General features: G+C 40.5%; 3 protein-coding genes across 4 annotated transcripts in view; all 3 read left to right on the top strand.

Moving 5' to 3' along the window:
• The window catches only part of fhod3a (formin homology 2 domain containing 3a), a 60,923-nt gene extending 51,729 nt beyond the window's left edge, over window positions 1–9,194 (top strand). The window contains exons 19-29 of one of the 2 annotated variants that reach the window (XM_042435732.1): window positions 126–266; window positions 2,501–2,659; window positions 2,757–2,939; window positions 3,873–3,992; window positions 4,306–4,467; window positions 5,297–5,487; window positions 5,680–5,884; window positions 6,040–6,063; window positions 6,320–6,536; window positions 6,670–6,834; window positions 7,609–9,194. In XM_042435732.1, coding sequence (XP_042291666.1) covers window positions 126–266; window positions 2,501–2,659; window positions 2,757–2,939; window positions 3,873–3,992; window positions 4,306–4,467; window positions 5,297–5,487; window positions 5,680–5,884; window positions 6,040–6,063; window positions 6,320–6,536; window positions 6,670–6,834; window positions 7,609–7,691 — 1,650 coding nt within the window. In that variant the 3' untranslated portion in view covers window positions 7,692–9,194. The remainder of the gene's footprint in view (window positions 1–125; window positions 267–2,500; window positions 2,660–2,756; window positions 2,940–3,872; window positions 3,993–4,305; window positions 4,468–5,296; window positions 5,488–5,679; window positions 5,885–6,039; window positions 6,064–6,319; window positions 6,537–6,669; window positions 6,835–7,608) is intronic. The other variant, XM_042435733.1, reaches the window with a different exon arrangement.
• A 192-nt stretch (window positions 9,195–9,386) lies between these two features.
• LOC121913071 (glutathione S-transferase A-like) lies at window positions 9,387–10,861 on the top strand. Its single transcript, XM_042435730.1, has 6 exons — window positions 9,387–9,554; window positions 9,918–9,983; window positions 10,136–10,241; window positions 10,338–10,456; window positions 10,530–10,615; window positions 10,729–10,861. Exons 1-6 carry the CDS (start codon window positions 9,387–9,389, stop codon window positions 10,859–10,861), a joined length of 678 nt encoding a protein of 225 aa, XP_042291664.1.
• A 285-nt stretch (window positions 10,862–11,146) lies between these two features.
• LOC121912951 (glutathione S-transferase A-like) lies at window positions 11,147–15,162 on the top strand. Its single transcript, XM_042435533.1, has 6 exons — window positions 11,147–11,398; window positions 12,579–12,644; window positions 12,767–12,872; window positions 13,945–14,063; window positions 14,147–14,235; window positions 14,337–15,162. Exons 1-6 carry the CDS (start codon window positions 11,231–11,233, stop codon window positions 14,467–14,469), a joined length of 681 nt encoding a protein of 226 aa, XP_042291467.1. The 5' UTR covers window positions 11,147–11,230; the 3' UTR covers window positions 14,470–15,162.
• Window positions 15,163–15,596: the final 434 nt, after the last annotated feature.

The raw sequence follows: 15,596 nt of genomic DNA, 5'->3' as shown, positions 1-15,596 counted from the left end.
AACATGTTCCCGTTGCTGCTATTAATCATTGTTGTTTGTGTGGAGTGTCTCTCATTTGCCTTTTTTATTGTTGGAAAGTCCAACACATGTCTCATCCAATTCTTTCTTGTTCTGTTTGTGATCAGGTGCGTCCAACAGACTCTCAATACAGGGACTACAAGCGGAGTGGAGACTCGTTATGGTCCAAACTGGATTCAGTAAAATTAGACACAGCCAAACTGGAACACCTGTTTGAGTCGAAGTCAAAGGAAATACCAGTTACAAAGGTAAACAACCAGTGTCTGAACTGGGAACACAGAGGTTTATGATCAAATTCCTCGACTAACCCAACTATTAATCACAATTGCCTCTGAGGGAAGTGCTGTCAGTTTGTTCATTTATTTGTTCATCCATCTCACATCACACATGGTGGACTCAAACTGGGTTTTGACAAAAGTTAGAGGAATGTAGTGGAGCATTTTAAAAATGAAGCTTTTCAGTCCATAGACATTACATTTTTCATTTATCTGTGAGTCAGCGATGCCAAAAGGTGGTGCTACTGTACCAGATTAAAAATCTGACATTTTTGTTACTCACTGAGCAAAAGATGGCCATGTTTCGTGGTCACCTTGCACCATGTGAGATTTCTATTTGGGAAATTCTTAACCCACCACATCATGTAGAATATTTTAAGTCATACCAGCCCCTCGTATAAATTGCAGAACTTTGTGAGGAGTCATGTACTATCTATTTTGTTCTCATGACATTTCATGTACTTCTGCACTGGTTTTTGAACACCTCTTGGTTGCCAGTCAAACAGCCTGGTAGGTTTTGTCCATTATCTCCAGTACTTTTAAGGTTTTAAGGGTTAAGCGGGGTCATGTGTGTTCTGATCCTGATCGAACTGAACTTGAATCTGTTGTAATGCTCACAAAGCCTCTAAATAAGAAGAGTATGGTCTGCTAAGATGGGGACCCGAAACCAGGCCTCTCACACTTTGAACCCCTGAGCCCCTACTTCAAAACCACAGCTTCTGTTAGAGCCGAATCAGTTAGAAACTCACCTCAGCTGGGCTGCTGGTCTACAAATAATGTAACAGAATGATGGTGGTCTGCAGCTTCAGTATCAAAACAGCTCAAGCTAAGTTGTCAGTCAATGAGAGAATCCAGAACTTAGAGGACCTCCAGGGTATCAAAGAATTCAGAAGTCAGGGCAGACTCTGCTGATATTGCTTTGTTATTGCTCTGGCAGGCTCTCTCATTTTGTTCTATAATTTTCTTACCTTTGGTTATGCTTTATGCATGGGTGCTTAATAGATGGAAAACACTTGTACTTACAATATAGTGTGTCACAAATGGTCTCATCAGAATGTTAAAGCAGCTAGAATCAATCAAAGCTCTAAAAACCCACTGTACTCTCCTGCCCAACTGCAACTCTGATGAACAGAGAGGAAGATTTAGCAGCTAAAGAGCCAGATATTTCCCCCAAGAGTCAGTGGAGACCAGAAACAGAACTGAAAAGAGTGAATATTGGATTTATATGCATCAGGTGGCCAGACACACGACTCTAAATGAATGCTAATGTTGTTCTGTATGTGGTGGATGTTTAAATATGCCACTTTTTGCTACAAAGTGCGCCATTTAAAGTTAAAAGGTGGTAATGTCAGTGTTGTGTTCCCAGCTTTTGTTCCACTGCCCCTAAGTGGTTAGAAAATCAGTTATTGCAGATTTGTGTATGTGCTAGTAGAGATTAGAGATACCAATCTTTGGTCTCATTTCAGAAGGTTTTTGATAATGTCTGAATTTCTCAGTTATACTATTTTTGGTTTTTGCAAGCTTTAATGTGCTCTTTTTACTGGTTTTACTTGTATCTGACATCTGACATCAACAGAAACATAATACCTGTGTTGTAACACATAGTCATTATGTGTTACCAGTCAGTGCATCAGTAATGGAAAAAAGACCATCATCAACAAATATAGTTATGTATTCTATAAAACATTTTAATAAAGGTTTTTATGAGGGAAGTGAGCCAAAAACATAGTTAAAAATGAAGTTACTCTTCAGTATCATCACAGCATAATCTACAACATGAGCTGTCTACCAGTCTTCATATGGTGAGTATACAATTTCCTAGTTGCAATAACCAAGTCTTAGCACCTATTCTGTTACTCTTTTATGTGGTGACTTATTACAACTTGCGCACACTAATGGCTTTTAATAGCCTCGAGCGCTGGTGAGGTCATCTGTACACATGCAGTAACAATGCAGTACATCTGCAGACTTGCGTTAATGCAAACATCCACATAAACACTCACACACAGTATATATCTAACATGTGATGGTATTTTCTGCTTCTACTAAACATATAGTTCTCACAGCTGCAGTCAATGTAACCTGAGTGATGATCCCTCTAATCCTTACAAGCCCATAAAGCGGACCACCCCAAGAAAACAGACATGGAGGGAGAGTGAGAGAGAGAGACCCAGCAGTGACCCTCTCTGTGTTTTTGTGTGTCCCAGAAAACAGCAGCAGACGGTAAACGCCAGGAGATCATCGTTCTGGATTCCAAGAGGAGTAACGCCATCAACATCGGTCTGACGGTTCTGCCTCCACCTCGCACTATCAAGACAGCCATCCTTAACTTTGATGAATATGCGCTGAACAAGGAGGGCATAGAGGTGAGAGATACAGACAATGGCGAAAAGAAAGAGAGCGATGTTCATGACTGAAACTCTTTAACATCTTTCCTCTTTTATATGACATCTTCCTCCTCAGAAAATCCTGACGATGATCCCCACAGAGGAGGAGAAGCAGAAGATCCAGGAGGCCCAGTTGGCTAACCCCGATGTCCCACTGGGCTCAGCAGAGCAGTTCCTCCTTACTCTGTCCTCCATCAGCGAGCTCTCTGCCAGACTCCAGCTCTGGGCCTTTAAGATGGACTACGAAGCCACTGAGAAGGTCTGTGCAAACATGGGAAAGCACTTCTAACAATTAAAACTGTTAACCTTTTAGTAAAACAAAAAGAATTCAGAAAAAATAGTAGATAGTTTTTGTAAGACTTTGGAGAAGTGAAGGCCAAACAAAAGCCATTATTGAATGCACATTTAAAATCATACTTAGCAAGTGAAAGTGGTTTTTATTAAAGCAGAAACAGACATGTGCACACAAAGCCAAATGAACTCTGCACCGTAAAGGTTTGAGTAAATGTGCACAGCATGTGTGCATCTGTGTGTGTGTGTGTGTGCACGCATGCGTATGTGTGTTGCGCTTGTGTCAGTAAGTATCAACATCTCTTTAGTACAAAAAACATCCGCAAAACATCAGCATAGTTACATCATAACATCATAGCAAAATATGCACGCTTATTAACGGCGCCTTGTCTTCTTCTGGTACACCATGTTTTACGCGAGCAAAGAATGCATCCAGGAGGAGAAGTTCAAAGTCAAACCCAGAGAATGAAAAACATGCCGCCCCTCCGTTGCTGTCCTGTAAATTTTACGGCTTTCCGCAGGATGTAGTTGTCTTTAATCTCTCCATGAAAGGCACGATTCCTGACCGTATGTTTGGCAGAGCGGCATTCCCGAATCGACTCTGTGGGACGGTTTGGTAGTGGGAGGCTTAATGGAGGGCAACATACCGTGCAGGCACACAAACACATGCGCGCAGAAGAACCTGCTGCACAAAAACAAAAAGTTTATGTAATCAGAACCATGTTTGATAGCAAAGGCTGACCAAGGCAACAACCTTTAAACAACCTCTCATGACCTCAAACCAGCGCAGATGATTTGTGGAAGGAGATGAGGTGCACCTGTTCACCACGGACTAATGAAACACATGTTGTTAAAAGGCTTAATTGACTCAACTAATGATGTGTGTGTTTTACCATCTCAGGAAGTAGCAGAGCCGCTGCAGGATCTGAAGGAGGGTATGGAACAGCTGGAGAAGAACAAAACTCTACGCTACATCCTCGCCACACTGCTCGCCATTGGAAACTTCCTCAATGGAACCAATGTGAGTCATGACGATTACAGGTTCACATCATCGTCACACTGGGACATAATGACTAGCATCCTTTGTTTGTGCTAGTAGTTAGTTGTAATTGAAGAGATAGTGGGTGATTTTAATTGTGTGTGAATTTTCTAAGTCTGTAATTTGTAGTTAAAAAATTACATCACATATTAGCTTCTATAATTAGAGGAAGTCAGATGTACTTTATAGTGCCTTATAATATGTATAATTATACCATAAGAATACATAAAAGGAAGCACAATAAGTTAAGTTAGATTTGTTTCTTTTTTAATAATTGGTGTGCCCATGTGTCTAGGCTAAAGGCTTCGAGCTGACGTACTTGGAGAAGGTTCCAGAAGTAAAGGACACGGTTCATAAGCAGTCTTTGCTGCATCACGCCTGCTCTGTGGTGGTGGAGAACTTCCCTCAGAGCACTGACCTCTACTCCGAGATTGGAGCCATCACGCGTTCTGCCAAAGTAGGCACTCAGTAATAAATAGTAAAGCTCTACTCTATGTTGTATCCAAGCACTGTAAAACATGTGAAGTTCAACTTGGTAACACAATTTCTGCTGCTGCCTTAAAAATGTGAGTTAACTGAACTTAAGTTGCATAATTTGTTCAAAATTGGTTCATGAGTTGTTTTAATGTAAAACTCACTGAATTTGAAAAAACCAGTTCAATAAACTGAGGATATTCAGTTCATTCAACAACTGTTTAGTCAAACAGGAACATGTCACAGTCAGATTTGCTTTCCAGTTACATTTTGTCAGTTTGAATAGTTCATTTCCAGAGCCCAGCCCTGAATTTATATGTGGGTGCTACTGTTGGAGCCACTTTGTACCTGGACCAGTTCTATCATCAGGTTGCTCACACCGACTTTGTTAAATTAAAATAGTACTGGGGTGGGAACTGAAGCAATACTAACCTGTGAACAGAACTCCCCATGCACAGCCAGTATTTTCAGTCAGGTGCTGGTCAGTCACAGGAACATCTTAGGTGAAGATCAAAATTGACCTGAAATGGCTTTACTGTGACCTTATTTGATGAGTTCAGTGAACACTCATCAATTCAAAGCATCAAGTCAAAAGAACTCATGATAATTAGTATTTATATTAAGTTATTGATAAAAGATTAAATTCCTGTATGATGTTTTACACTGTGGCTGACTGATATGGAAATCTTTAAAAGAGTGATGCAAAACAGTCACTCAGAGGACTTCCCACATTTTGTTTTGAATGCAAATTTTCTAAAGCACCTTTCTTCTACATTCACAAAGCCTCTGATTTGCATCGTCTCTGCCGTCAGGTGGATTTCGACCAGCTGCAGGAGAACCTGTGTCAGATGGAGCGGCGTTGCAAAGCCTCATGGGACCATCTGAAAGTGATCGCCAAGCATGAGATGAAGCCCCAGCTGAAGCAGAAGATGTCTGACTTCCTCAAAGACTGTGCTGAGAGGATTATCATCCTCAAGATCGTCCACCGCAGGATCATCAACAGGTAGAGTAGCTCCTCTCACCACAACTTTTTTCAGATTTTTTTATTAGTCTAGTTTACGATATGCGTTTGTTCAAAATAAATCCAGTAAAACCAGATTAGCTGCCCTTGTAATAAAATATTGATGTGAAATTGTGTTTTGAGCAACAATGGTCTCATTCTTCCTCTCCTTTCCTTTCCTCCTCTTCCTCCTAGGTTCCATTCGTTCCTGTTGTTCCTCGGTCATCCAGCCTACAGTGTGAGAGAGATCAGTGTCCACAGGTTCAGTAAGATCCTCAGTGAGTTCGCACTGGAGTACCGAACAACCCGAGACCGCGTGCTGCAGCAGAAACAGAAACGGGCCGACCACCGCGAACGCAACAAGACCCGAGGAAAAATGATTATAGACGTCAACGCTCCTGTGAGCATTGCACAGACACAATCCCAAATACACACTCAGACTTTCAGCTTTATTTTCATGTTCTTCTTTTTCCAAATCTAGCGCCGCTCTTTCACTTTTTTCCCTTTATTTTCTTTGATCTATTCTTTGACTTTCACTCTTTTTTTCCCCTGTAGTCTGATGAGGAAGAGGAGAGCGAGGTATCACCATGCCTTTCTGCATGTGTGTCTTTATATGTGTGTCTGCATGATCCCACTAACCAAAACTCCACCACTTTACCTTAAAGTTTCCTTTAAACAGATTGAAACATTTGAGTGGATCATTAAAATGCATTAGGCATTGCATTCATTTTTGTCTGGATGTTGCCGTTGATGCTTCAGCGCTGGAATGTTTGAGTCAAAGTCCAAAGTACTTCTTACAACCTCTCATTCTGTTTCTTCCTGTCTCCCCCCTCAGTCACGTGGCTCAGGCAGACGTGGCTCCAGCAGCAACAACAGCGTCCCTAGTGGCAGCCAGGAGAGCGAGCAGCCTCAGGGTCTGGGCCACGCAGAGGACGCTGCAGAGCATGAAAACATGAAAGCGGTGCTGAGAACCAGCCTCAGCGGCGGTGACAAGGAGAGCAGCGTAGTACCGGGGCTCCGGACACGGACCAGATCACGGCCTGGACGGGGAGGTGAGGGTGACTGGAGGTTCCTTACAGGATCACTCAGATAATTAAACTATAAAACAAGAGTCACAGTACTTTAGAGTTTTTTTCTTCTCTTTTTTTTGCTCAAGCATAAATCTGTTTCATCTTGTTCATTCAGGTCGCAGTATGCAGGCATGGACACCACCTGTGGAGGACACTCAGATCGGTGGAGATGATGCTGCAGACGAGATCATGGAGCGCATAGTGAGGTCGGCCACTCAGGGTCCAGGAACCAGAGCCCAGCCCCGAGAGAGGAGGAGGTCCAGGGCCAACCGCAAGTCATGTATGACCTGAATGCTACTGAAACAAGACTTCTTCTCAAATGCTTACTACATATTCATTCTAAGTAGAGTTTTGCTTATCTAGTGTGTTCACACTGGAAAAATAAAGTACATTATACCCAAAACAGTCAGTATGCATACTAAAAAAAACCTTGTACACTATTATCTCACAAAGGAATGCATAAAGGAAAGGTGTGGATGGCTGTGAAACAACTCTAAGAACACCTCAGAAAATAAAAAATACACTATTACATTTTTGGAACAACATTAACATGTATTAGTTGCATTATGGGAAATGTAGGATCCCGTCTTTTTGGAAATGGACCCATATTAGAGACTGAAAGTCACATTATCTCGGCCTCTGCTGCATCAGTTTTGACCTTTTTAAAATCTGTCTCTCCCGAGTTCCTCAACTTAATGAAAATGCAAAACGAAATCTCTTGAATACCCCTTTAATAATGAGTAAGAGAAAAATAACTTAGAAAATTAAAACAGAATACAAGTACAGAGTAGTGCTGGAAATAAAATCAAACATTTAAAAAAATGGGTTTTGAGTAACAGCAAGATCCGAGCTGTCACTGATGTGTTTGGGGCAAGTGTAATTGGCAATGTTATTTAAAGTCACATTTTTTATCACATGACGATGTGATAACTCTCTCCTCTCCTCTCCTCTCCTCTCCTCTCCTCTCCTCTCCTCTCCTCTCCTCTCCTCTCCTCTCCTCTCCTCTCCTCTCCTCTCCTCTCCTCTCATCTCCTCTCCTCTCCTCTCCTCACAGTGAGGCGGACTCTGAAGAACGGTCTGACCCCAGAGGAAGCACTTGCTTTAGGACTAACCGATTCTCCGGATATACAGATGTAACTACCCACCACTGGCCTGTCCCCGTCGCCATGAAAACACAGTCACTGTCTGCCGGCTGCCTTCGCCACACTTTACAGAGTTTTATTGCACCAGCCAGAAACCCCTTTAGGTTTTTGCTGCTAATCTTGCCTGATGTGTCTGAGTGATGAAGCTGCAGTTGTGATAGTGTTGTTTTTTTTTAAATGCAATACAAAGAAAAATCTTCCAGGGGAAAACATGGAAGTAAAGAAAGACAATGCATCGAATAAGGACTGATGTATTCAACATCAAGGCAAGGAAAAGGAAAAAAAAAAGTAATTCAGTGATGCTGCGTCTGCACTGAATTGAAATTTTTATTTATGTAACGATATATTTGAAACATTGTATTAGTACAAAGGGATAATTTTTGCTTGTAAGTTTCTGCAGCTGTGACTTCACCATTTTCCTTGTATTTAAGCTGTGAATTTTGGTTGTAAAGATGAATGGCCTGAAAAGGAAGTTTCATTAGTTCTCTTATCCAGTTTCAAAGAATCCCGAGACATCAACACCAACAAAGAGGCTTACTGAAAATTATCCTTTGTGAAAATGCAAATGTTCGCTTCCACGGCTGCACGTTTGATAAGTGACGAGTGTAGTTTGTGTTTTAGTAGGAACGTGAAAGGTTTTTCAATCTGATGTGTGCCTTTCATCTAAAAGGGACAATGCTGTACCTTTTCGCCATTTCTCCCTCTTGTTTTACTCACCTCCTGCTTCTCAGTAAACTCACAAATGTCACATTAGCAGGTGTAGTTGCATCGAGGTGATACAGTGTAAGTGTTGGATTCACTTTTTTATTTTGGCAAAATTGTTCTCAGTATTTATTTGAAAGCTCGGACAGTCATTTTCTTATTGCACCTTACTCTTCTCAACATTAATAGTCTCTCATGCTGAAATGAATGACTGATTTTGAACAGAAAAAAAGGAAGTATTTATCTCAGAGGAACTGTTTGTAAAGTGTAAAAAGACAAAAAGATAAGGACATTTTTTAAAAATTTTAATAAACTATTTGAAGGACGTGCAGAGAAGACTGCATATAATGTGTAAATGCCCTCGTCAGCTGCGAGACACCCTAAACTGTAGTACTACAGTGTGCATGTTTAGTGCGGTTCGTGTTCTGTATTATTTTTGTAATTTCTGTAGAAACTTGTATTATAGTCTGAGAGAAAAGGTCAAAAGAGGCTATTATGTGAATTGTAATTAAAAAAAAAAGAAAAGAAAGGAAAGATGTGGTTATAGCTGAAATATCTGGACGTTTGCTTTGAACTCTGTGGTCACATTTTGTATGAACTTGAACAGGTTGTGGGACAGTCTGGATAAATTGAAGTCCCAGCTGAAGTCTCCGCTCCTCTCACAGTGCAACAAACCTGGGAAACATCACTGCATAAATGTCATGTAGTGAGTTGAACATGAAGTCATGGTTACATACACTTTCACTTGAAATGCTGTGTATACACATTCTGCAATAAAAAAACCCAAAAAACTATTGAGTGAAAAAAAAAAGAATGTGCGTGTCATTCTTCTTCACTGCTTTCACTTCTGAGCCCCTTGAACCCACACTTGAACTCGTGGGCGTGCCACTAATGACTGACCTTTGGATTTGTGAGGTGCTGTTCACTTTATTCGCTGCGTCCTTTCATTTCATATCCTTGTCTCACTGACTCGTTCCGTTCTGTGTCCATGGCAAAGTCAATGAGTCTCCTGTGGGGGGCTGGATCCCCTCCCTGCTGGCGAGTTATGATCGCTCTGGAGGAAAAGAAGCTGCAGGGCTACAAACACAAGCTACTGTCCTTTGAGAAAGAACAGCACAAATCTCAGGAAGTCTTGGAAATCAACCCAAGAGGACAGGTAGGGTTAGCGTGCATATAATGATTACAGTAAAATGTACAAACATGGTGAGGAATTAATACCAGCCATCAGTCAAGTACTGCAATATTCTCGCTTATGGATTAACTTAACAACATAGTTAATGTCCAGTAATGACTAGGGAGGCCTCTGAATAAAAGATTAATTTCCTATATAGTCAGTGTTCAACTTTATTAGTGTGCCTGCACTATAAAATGTTTGAGTAAAAACCATGTGCAACTTAATGTATTTTTTTAAGTCATGCTGCACATAACAAAATGCACATGTGGCACAGACTGTACTGCACAATTAGCAACCTAAAAGCCCACCTTCTTATGCCAATACCATGACATTTCTTTCTGCCAGCTCCCTGCCTTCAAACATGGAGACAACATACTGAATGAGTCCAGTGCTGCATGTTTATACCTGGAGGTAAACTGTCAAAACTTCCTATTTACTGAACTGGAAGGATACACTACATGCTTCTGCTCATCAGTTCATAAACAACCTCAGTAAATGTGAAAAATATTGAATATATATATATACATATAATCTTTATGTTTTCTGGTACTTTGCTATGATAGAATCAGTTCAAGTTGCAGGGCAACAAGCTGATCCCTGACAGTCCTGCAGAGCAAGCAATGATGTTCCAACGCATGATGGAGGGTCTCACCCTCACTGATAAACTCAGTAAGATGCACACACACAAACACCAGCACAGGGTGAAAAGGAAAGAAGTAGCAGTGAACAAATTCACACACTATATCAATATCCATATTGTCTTAGATTCAGTCATCTACTATGACTGGTTTGTCCCTGAAGAAGAGAGACATGATGCTGCTATGAAGAGGAACAGGGAAGCTCTGGCTGCTGAACTCAAACTGTGGGAGGGTTATCTGCAGAAGGTAGGGTACGTGTATTACGCTCTCACAGACATGCATACACACCATGCTGACAGCAGTGCTTCTTTCATTCAAGGTGGGTGCTGGCTCGTACCTGGCGGGAGCGTTCTCATTGGCTGATGTGATTGTCTTTCCAAACATTGCTTATGCTTTTCGTTTTGGGTAGGTGACAGACTTCTATCTACTCATCCACAGTATAGTATGGGCTGGAAGAGATGATGTTCCCCTTTCCCAAACTGCTTTGTTTTTAGTGACATCAGTGTCTTCTTCTTTAGGCTGTCGGTTGGACGCTACCCCAAACTGGCCAAATACTACAGCCTGTTGAAGGACAGACCCAGCATTAAAACCAGCTGGCCCCAACACTGGCTGTCCAGCCCACAGGGTTATGATGTCCTGAAGGACCTCTGAAACATAGGAACACTGTATAACCTGCACATCATTTTATTGTATGTGTTTATTTGTTTAACAGTGAAATTTATAAATATATATATATATATATATAAAAATATATTGAAACAAAAAGTGTATTGATTTTTTGTAATTACTTAAAATGTGCCCCCAAATCTAGTTTAATACAGTTGTTGGTAAATTATGATAAAGGGAAATTGTTTGAAAGTTGCATTTCCTTCTTCCAGCCACTAGATGGCAATATGCACAGTTATTATAGCCTGCGATCCACATAAACTGTGGGACGAGTTACAACCAATCCTGCAAAGACAAATCCGTCGGTGTCAGCTAACAGGCCCAACCAAGTCTCAGGCTATTCAATCCAAAACCATGGCCCAGGACATGACTCTGCTGTGGGGCTCCGGCTCTCCTCCCTGCTGGAGGGTGATGATAGCCCTGGAGGAGAAGAACCTGCAGGGCTTCATCCAAAAACTGCTCTCCTTCGAGAAGATGGAGCACAAATCTCAAGAAGTGATAGATATAAATCCCAGGGGACAGGTAGGGAGAAGTAGTTTAGAAAACACCGTATACATTAGTTTGTAAAATAGACTAAATTCATGACATCCCTTCCCTCAAATCCCATTGTGATGAACGCATACTAACTACAACAGCTTGTATTAATAACACAGGCAGCGTACATTCCCTCCATGTTGACTTTCCCCGATAGACGCGCTGTTTGGTCAGTTAGCACCAAACTCCATTCAAAACTTGACTTATGTAATGTTTTCCGACTTCTCGGCAAAAAGGACTCATGTTGAAACATGACTGAAGGCTTCTGACGAATCACATGGATGGACTTTTTAATTCGGCTTATATTCACTTCACCAAGCAGTTCATTTTTAAAGCAAAATTTGTACTTTGTAAAATTGTATTACTTCACACAAGGGTCTTTCCCCTCAACACACCAACAGAGGGCACTAAGGACCAGTGTAAGCAATGATAAAGTGGTTCTCAAAGTGGGGTCCGGGGACCCTCGGGGGTCCTTGATGGGGCTCCAGGGGGCAAAAAGAGGAATAATTTATTTTCACCATAATTCCATCCATAAGTAACACAATGGCAGAATGTACGACTGTTTTGATCATGGGTTTAATACACTTACCATAATAAAATGTCTAAAAGCAAAAATCTTATCTGTGGTCTAATTTGTGTCAGTTTAGGGGTCCTTGATGTGAAAAAGTTTGAGAACCACTGCTTTAGAGGATCTCTAGGTGCATTATCAGTATGCCGAAATGATCAGAAATGATTACCTGTCACTTAAAAGTCCTAGTTCTTGCTTTATCAGTTGCCCATATTTACTAGTAAAAAAGATATGGTTTAATTGACAGGATTTTGAAGGCAGTTTGGCGTACGTTAGTCTTACGTTTGACAGTATGCAAGTGCTGTGACAGCTCAAGCAAAATATGTGCACTTCCCATTTTTTTCTGTAAATATTTTTATAGTCATACTGATGTGGAAAACACTACCTATGCTGTCATTCATAGTTACTGAGCTAGTGAGCCAGGTTTTGTTCCCCAAGAGCCCTACTGTGTGATACAGCTCAGCAGGTTGTCTTAATTAGCTCCCAGTAGCATTAGCAAACAGGATTTAAATAGCACAGGATCTCATATCTGATTAATGCTAAATAACAGTTTGTCTGTGAATTGTTTGTCATGCTCACCATAATCGCTCCATTTCACAGCTTCCCACTTTCAAACATGGAGACAACATTGTGAATGAATCCTATGCAGCCTGTTTTTACCTCGAGGTGAGTGAGCCTATCCAAATTGAATTACCAATAAGACACTCTAGATGCTAACTATATCTAAATCCAACATTATGAAGCATGGAAATGTGTGTGTGTGTGTTTTCTATATGTGTTGATGGCAGAGCCAGTTTAAGTCACAGGGGACCAAACTGATCCCAGACACCCCGGCAGAACAAGCCCTGATGTACCAGCGCATGTTTGAGGGTCTCACCTTCTATGAGAAACTCAGTAAGACAAACACATTAAAGTATGCAGCTCAAAGCTTGTGACTGCAGTGTTATCGTCATGGGACGTACAAGCTGTAACACAAACCAAATCTGACCTCTTACCTCATATTTGTTCATTACCGCACAGATAAAGAATGCACAGTTTATTTCTACTGTTGCAGCATAATACCAACAGGTTTCGTCCTGTTGTGTTTCATTCAATAAACATTATTCTATTAATTTGAAGTAGCAGTGGTTCAGATTGTTAAAGACGCATAACAGTAAGAGGTCCTGTTTTTATTTTTATTTTTTACTACAAACACTGAAGCATTTCTGCAAGTTATACCAAAGTGTGATTTGAAGGGTAAGACGGGCAATATTTTATATTTACCATAGTTTATTTTGTGTCAATCTAGATACACTGTCTGCTGCAGTAAATTAGCTAGAGCAACAAATGTGTGTTAATCCGCAGCTGAAAATAGTCCCTAACAAATGCACTATTTAGTCCCGTTTGTGGAATATTTGCTAGAAACTACAGTGCCCAGGTGTTTGAGGATATTACATAACTTCTTTTAAAAACAAAACTGTATATTTGTGATGCGCTTTTTATGGGATATGTAGACAATAAGAATAGAGCTGCAACAATTAGTTGATTAATCAAGTAATTTTTTAAGTAAAATGCCCAAAATTAGCTTGTTTCAGGTTCTCAAATATGATGATTTTCTTTGTCATACATGATGGTTAACTTAATATTTTTGGGTTTTGGACTGTTAGTTAGACGAACAAGACATTTTAAGACGTCACCTTGGGCTGTGGGGAACTACAACGGATATTTTTCACAATTTCATGACATTTTATAGACAAAATGATGAATTGAGGAAATCGATAGATTAATCGATAATGAAAATACAGCCATGGCCCCTGAATAAAAAAAGTCTTTATCCTTTAATTATAGTCTGAAAATGCTACACTCCACTCAACACACACAAAAAAAATGTGCAATGATGATAGGCTCATACACTGATCGAAGCCACTATCCACTGACTATGGTGATGTGTGTATAATCTTCATCTTTTTTTCTTTTTTTTTTTTAGATGCGGTCATCTACTACGACTGGTTTGTCCCTGAAGGAGAGAAGCATGACTCGGCTCTGAAGAGAAACAGGGAAGCTCTGACTGCTGAACTCAAACTCTGGGAGGGTTACCTGCAGAAGGTATCTATACATACACAAACATACAAACTCAAAATGCACTGTTGTGTTCAAACATGCTGTATTTTTCACCCCTTTCTTTGTAGCTGGGCTCAGGCTCTCATCTGGCAGGACCCCCCTTCTCACTGGCAGATGTCACCGTTTTTCCAACTGTTGCTACTCTTTTCAGATTTGGGTAAGTGGGAGGAGCCTGTCACATTTCCTTGATGTCTCACCCACTAAATAAGCACTGACGCTGGAGTTCAAATGTCTCCATCTGTACCTTCTGTTCTACAGGTTATCTGCGGAGTCTTACCCTAAACTGGCTGAGTATTACTCTCTGTTGAAGGAGCGGCCCAGCATCAAAGCCAGCTGGCCTCCTCATTGGCTGGAGAACCCACAGGGACAAGACACACTCAAAGACATCTGAGATGTTCACACACACACTTTACAGTCACGTCTAAAAAGTGTTTGCAACTGTTTAATATAGTGCTTCTATTTTTCTGATGTTTAAAAAAGAAGGAAAGCAATCAGATGAGCATTATGTTCCAAATATATTAGTGTTACAATGGCATTTATATGTTTTATTTTTTGTCAAATTAACTTTTTTATTTAATTTAGAGATATCATTTTGTCAATTAATTGAAACTCACAGGTCACTGAAGGCAACAGGCTTATGTAGTAGACAAAATATCACATGTGGCATTGTTTGTATAGCAGCTTTTTGTTGCTCAAATACATGTCGTGGTATATCTGGCGCCAGTCTCTGCTGACTAATACATGAAGAATTTACTATAACCAGTTTTCAGTGCATTCTTACCTCTTTGAGTCTATTGATAAAGTCATTTCACCGCCTGAATTAAAGTTTGGACGTTACTATTGCTATTGTTGAGCTCATGTAAGTTGATATCCATAAAAAAAAGTTAACATAATATTTACTTCAAGTGCACTGTACCATAGATTTTCTATCTTGTATCTAGAAAATGTGGGTGGTGTCGTTAAGGACATGACCTGATGGTTGTATTGTTTAAACGTCTATGCCAGAACAGGTTTGCTCTACACAAAGCTAACTCAAATGACATGACATTCATCGTGACTTTGCATAAATGAGATAGTAGATCTATATTGTGTCATGTGCATGATTTTGCATTTATGTAGAATGCACAGCTTCTCTGAGACATTCACAGCAGCTGCTCTGTGTGTTGGTCTATATCACTTTATATCACAAAAATAAAAAAATAAATAGTTGTGCATATCAGCTGTGTAAAAGAACTTTACATGCCACTAAAGATACAGCAGCTTCCACGTCTTATGCTCTGGATGCTCATCCGGGTCCGTGCTTAGTTCTGGCACTGTGGACTTTCGGTTGCCCCTGTTTTCCCTCCATCAGCTGATGATGAGAAGGTCAGTTCTGGTGTTTCTTTGTAACTGACATGGGAACAGTCCGTTCTGCCTGTCTAACATGAGCAATGTACTGTATCAGTGAACCAGTATATGCTGGGAAAGTCTGCAGGCCCACATCTTATTGAAATGAAATTCTGCTAACAATCAACTTGC

Source organism: Thunnus maccoyii, chromosome 15 (genome assembly GCF_910596095.1).
Source record: "Thunnus maccoyii chromosome 15, fThuMac1.1, whole genome shotgun sequence".
In the NCBI taxonomy this organism is placed as follows: domain Eukaryota; kingdom Metazoa; phylum Chordata; class Actinopteri; order Scombriformes; family Scombridae; genus Thunnus; species Thunnus maccoyii.
Note: the sequence above shows the minus strand (reverse complement) of the source record. Positions and strands in the feature narration are given on the sequence as shown.

Excerpts from the sequence above, each read along its gene's own strand:
- LOC121913071 (XM_042435730.1), top strand. The coding sequence starts at position 9,387 with ATGGCAAAGTCAATGAGTCTCCTGTGGGGGGCTGGATCCCCTCCCTGC. Across the intron at positions 9,555-9,917 it reads AAATCAACCCAAGAGGACAG|CTCCCTGCCTTCAAACATGG; the intron begins GTAGGGTTAGCG and ends TCTTTCTGCCAG. Across the intron at positions 10,457-10,529 it reads GGGAGGGTTATCTGCAGAAG|GTGGGTGCTGGCTCGTACCT; the intron begins GTAGGGTACGTG and ends CTTTCATTCAAG.
- LOC121912951 (XM_042435533.1), top strand. The coding sequence starts at position 11,231 with ATGGCCCAGGACATGACTCTGCTGTGGGGCTCCGGCTCTCCTCCCTGC. Across the intron at positions 11,399-12,578 it reads ATATAAATCCCAGGGGACAG|CTTCCCACTTTCAAACATGG; the intron begins GTAGGGAGAAGT and ends TCCATTTCACAG. Across the intron at positions 12,873-13,944 it reads CACCTTCTATGAGAAACTCA|ATGCGGTCATCTACTACGAC; the intron begins GTAAGACAAACA and ends TTTTTTTTTTAG.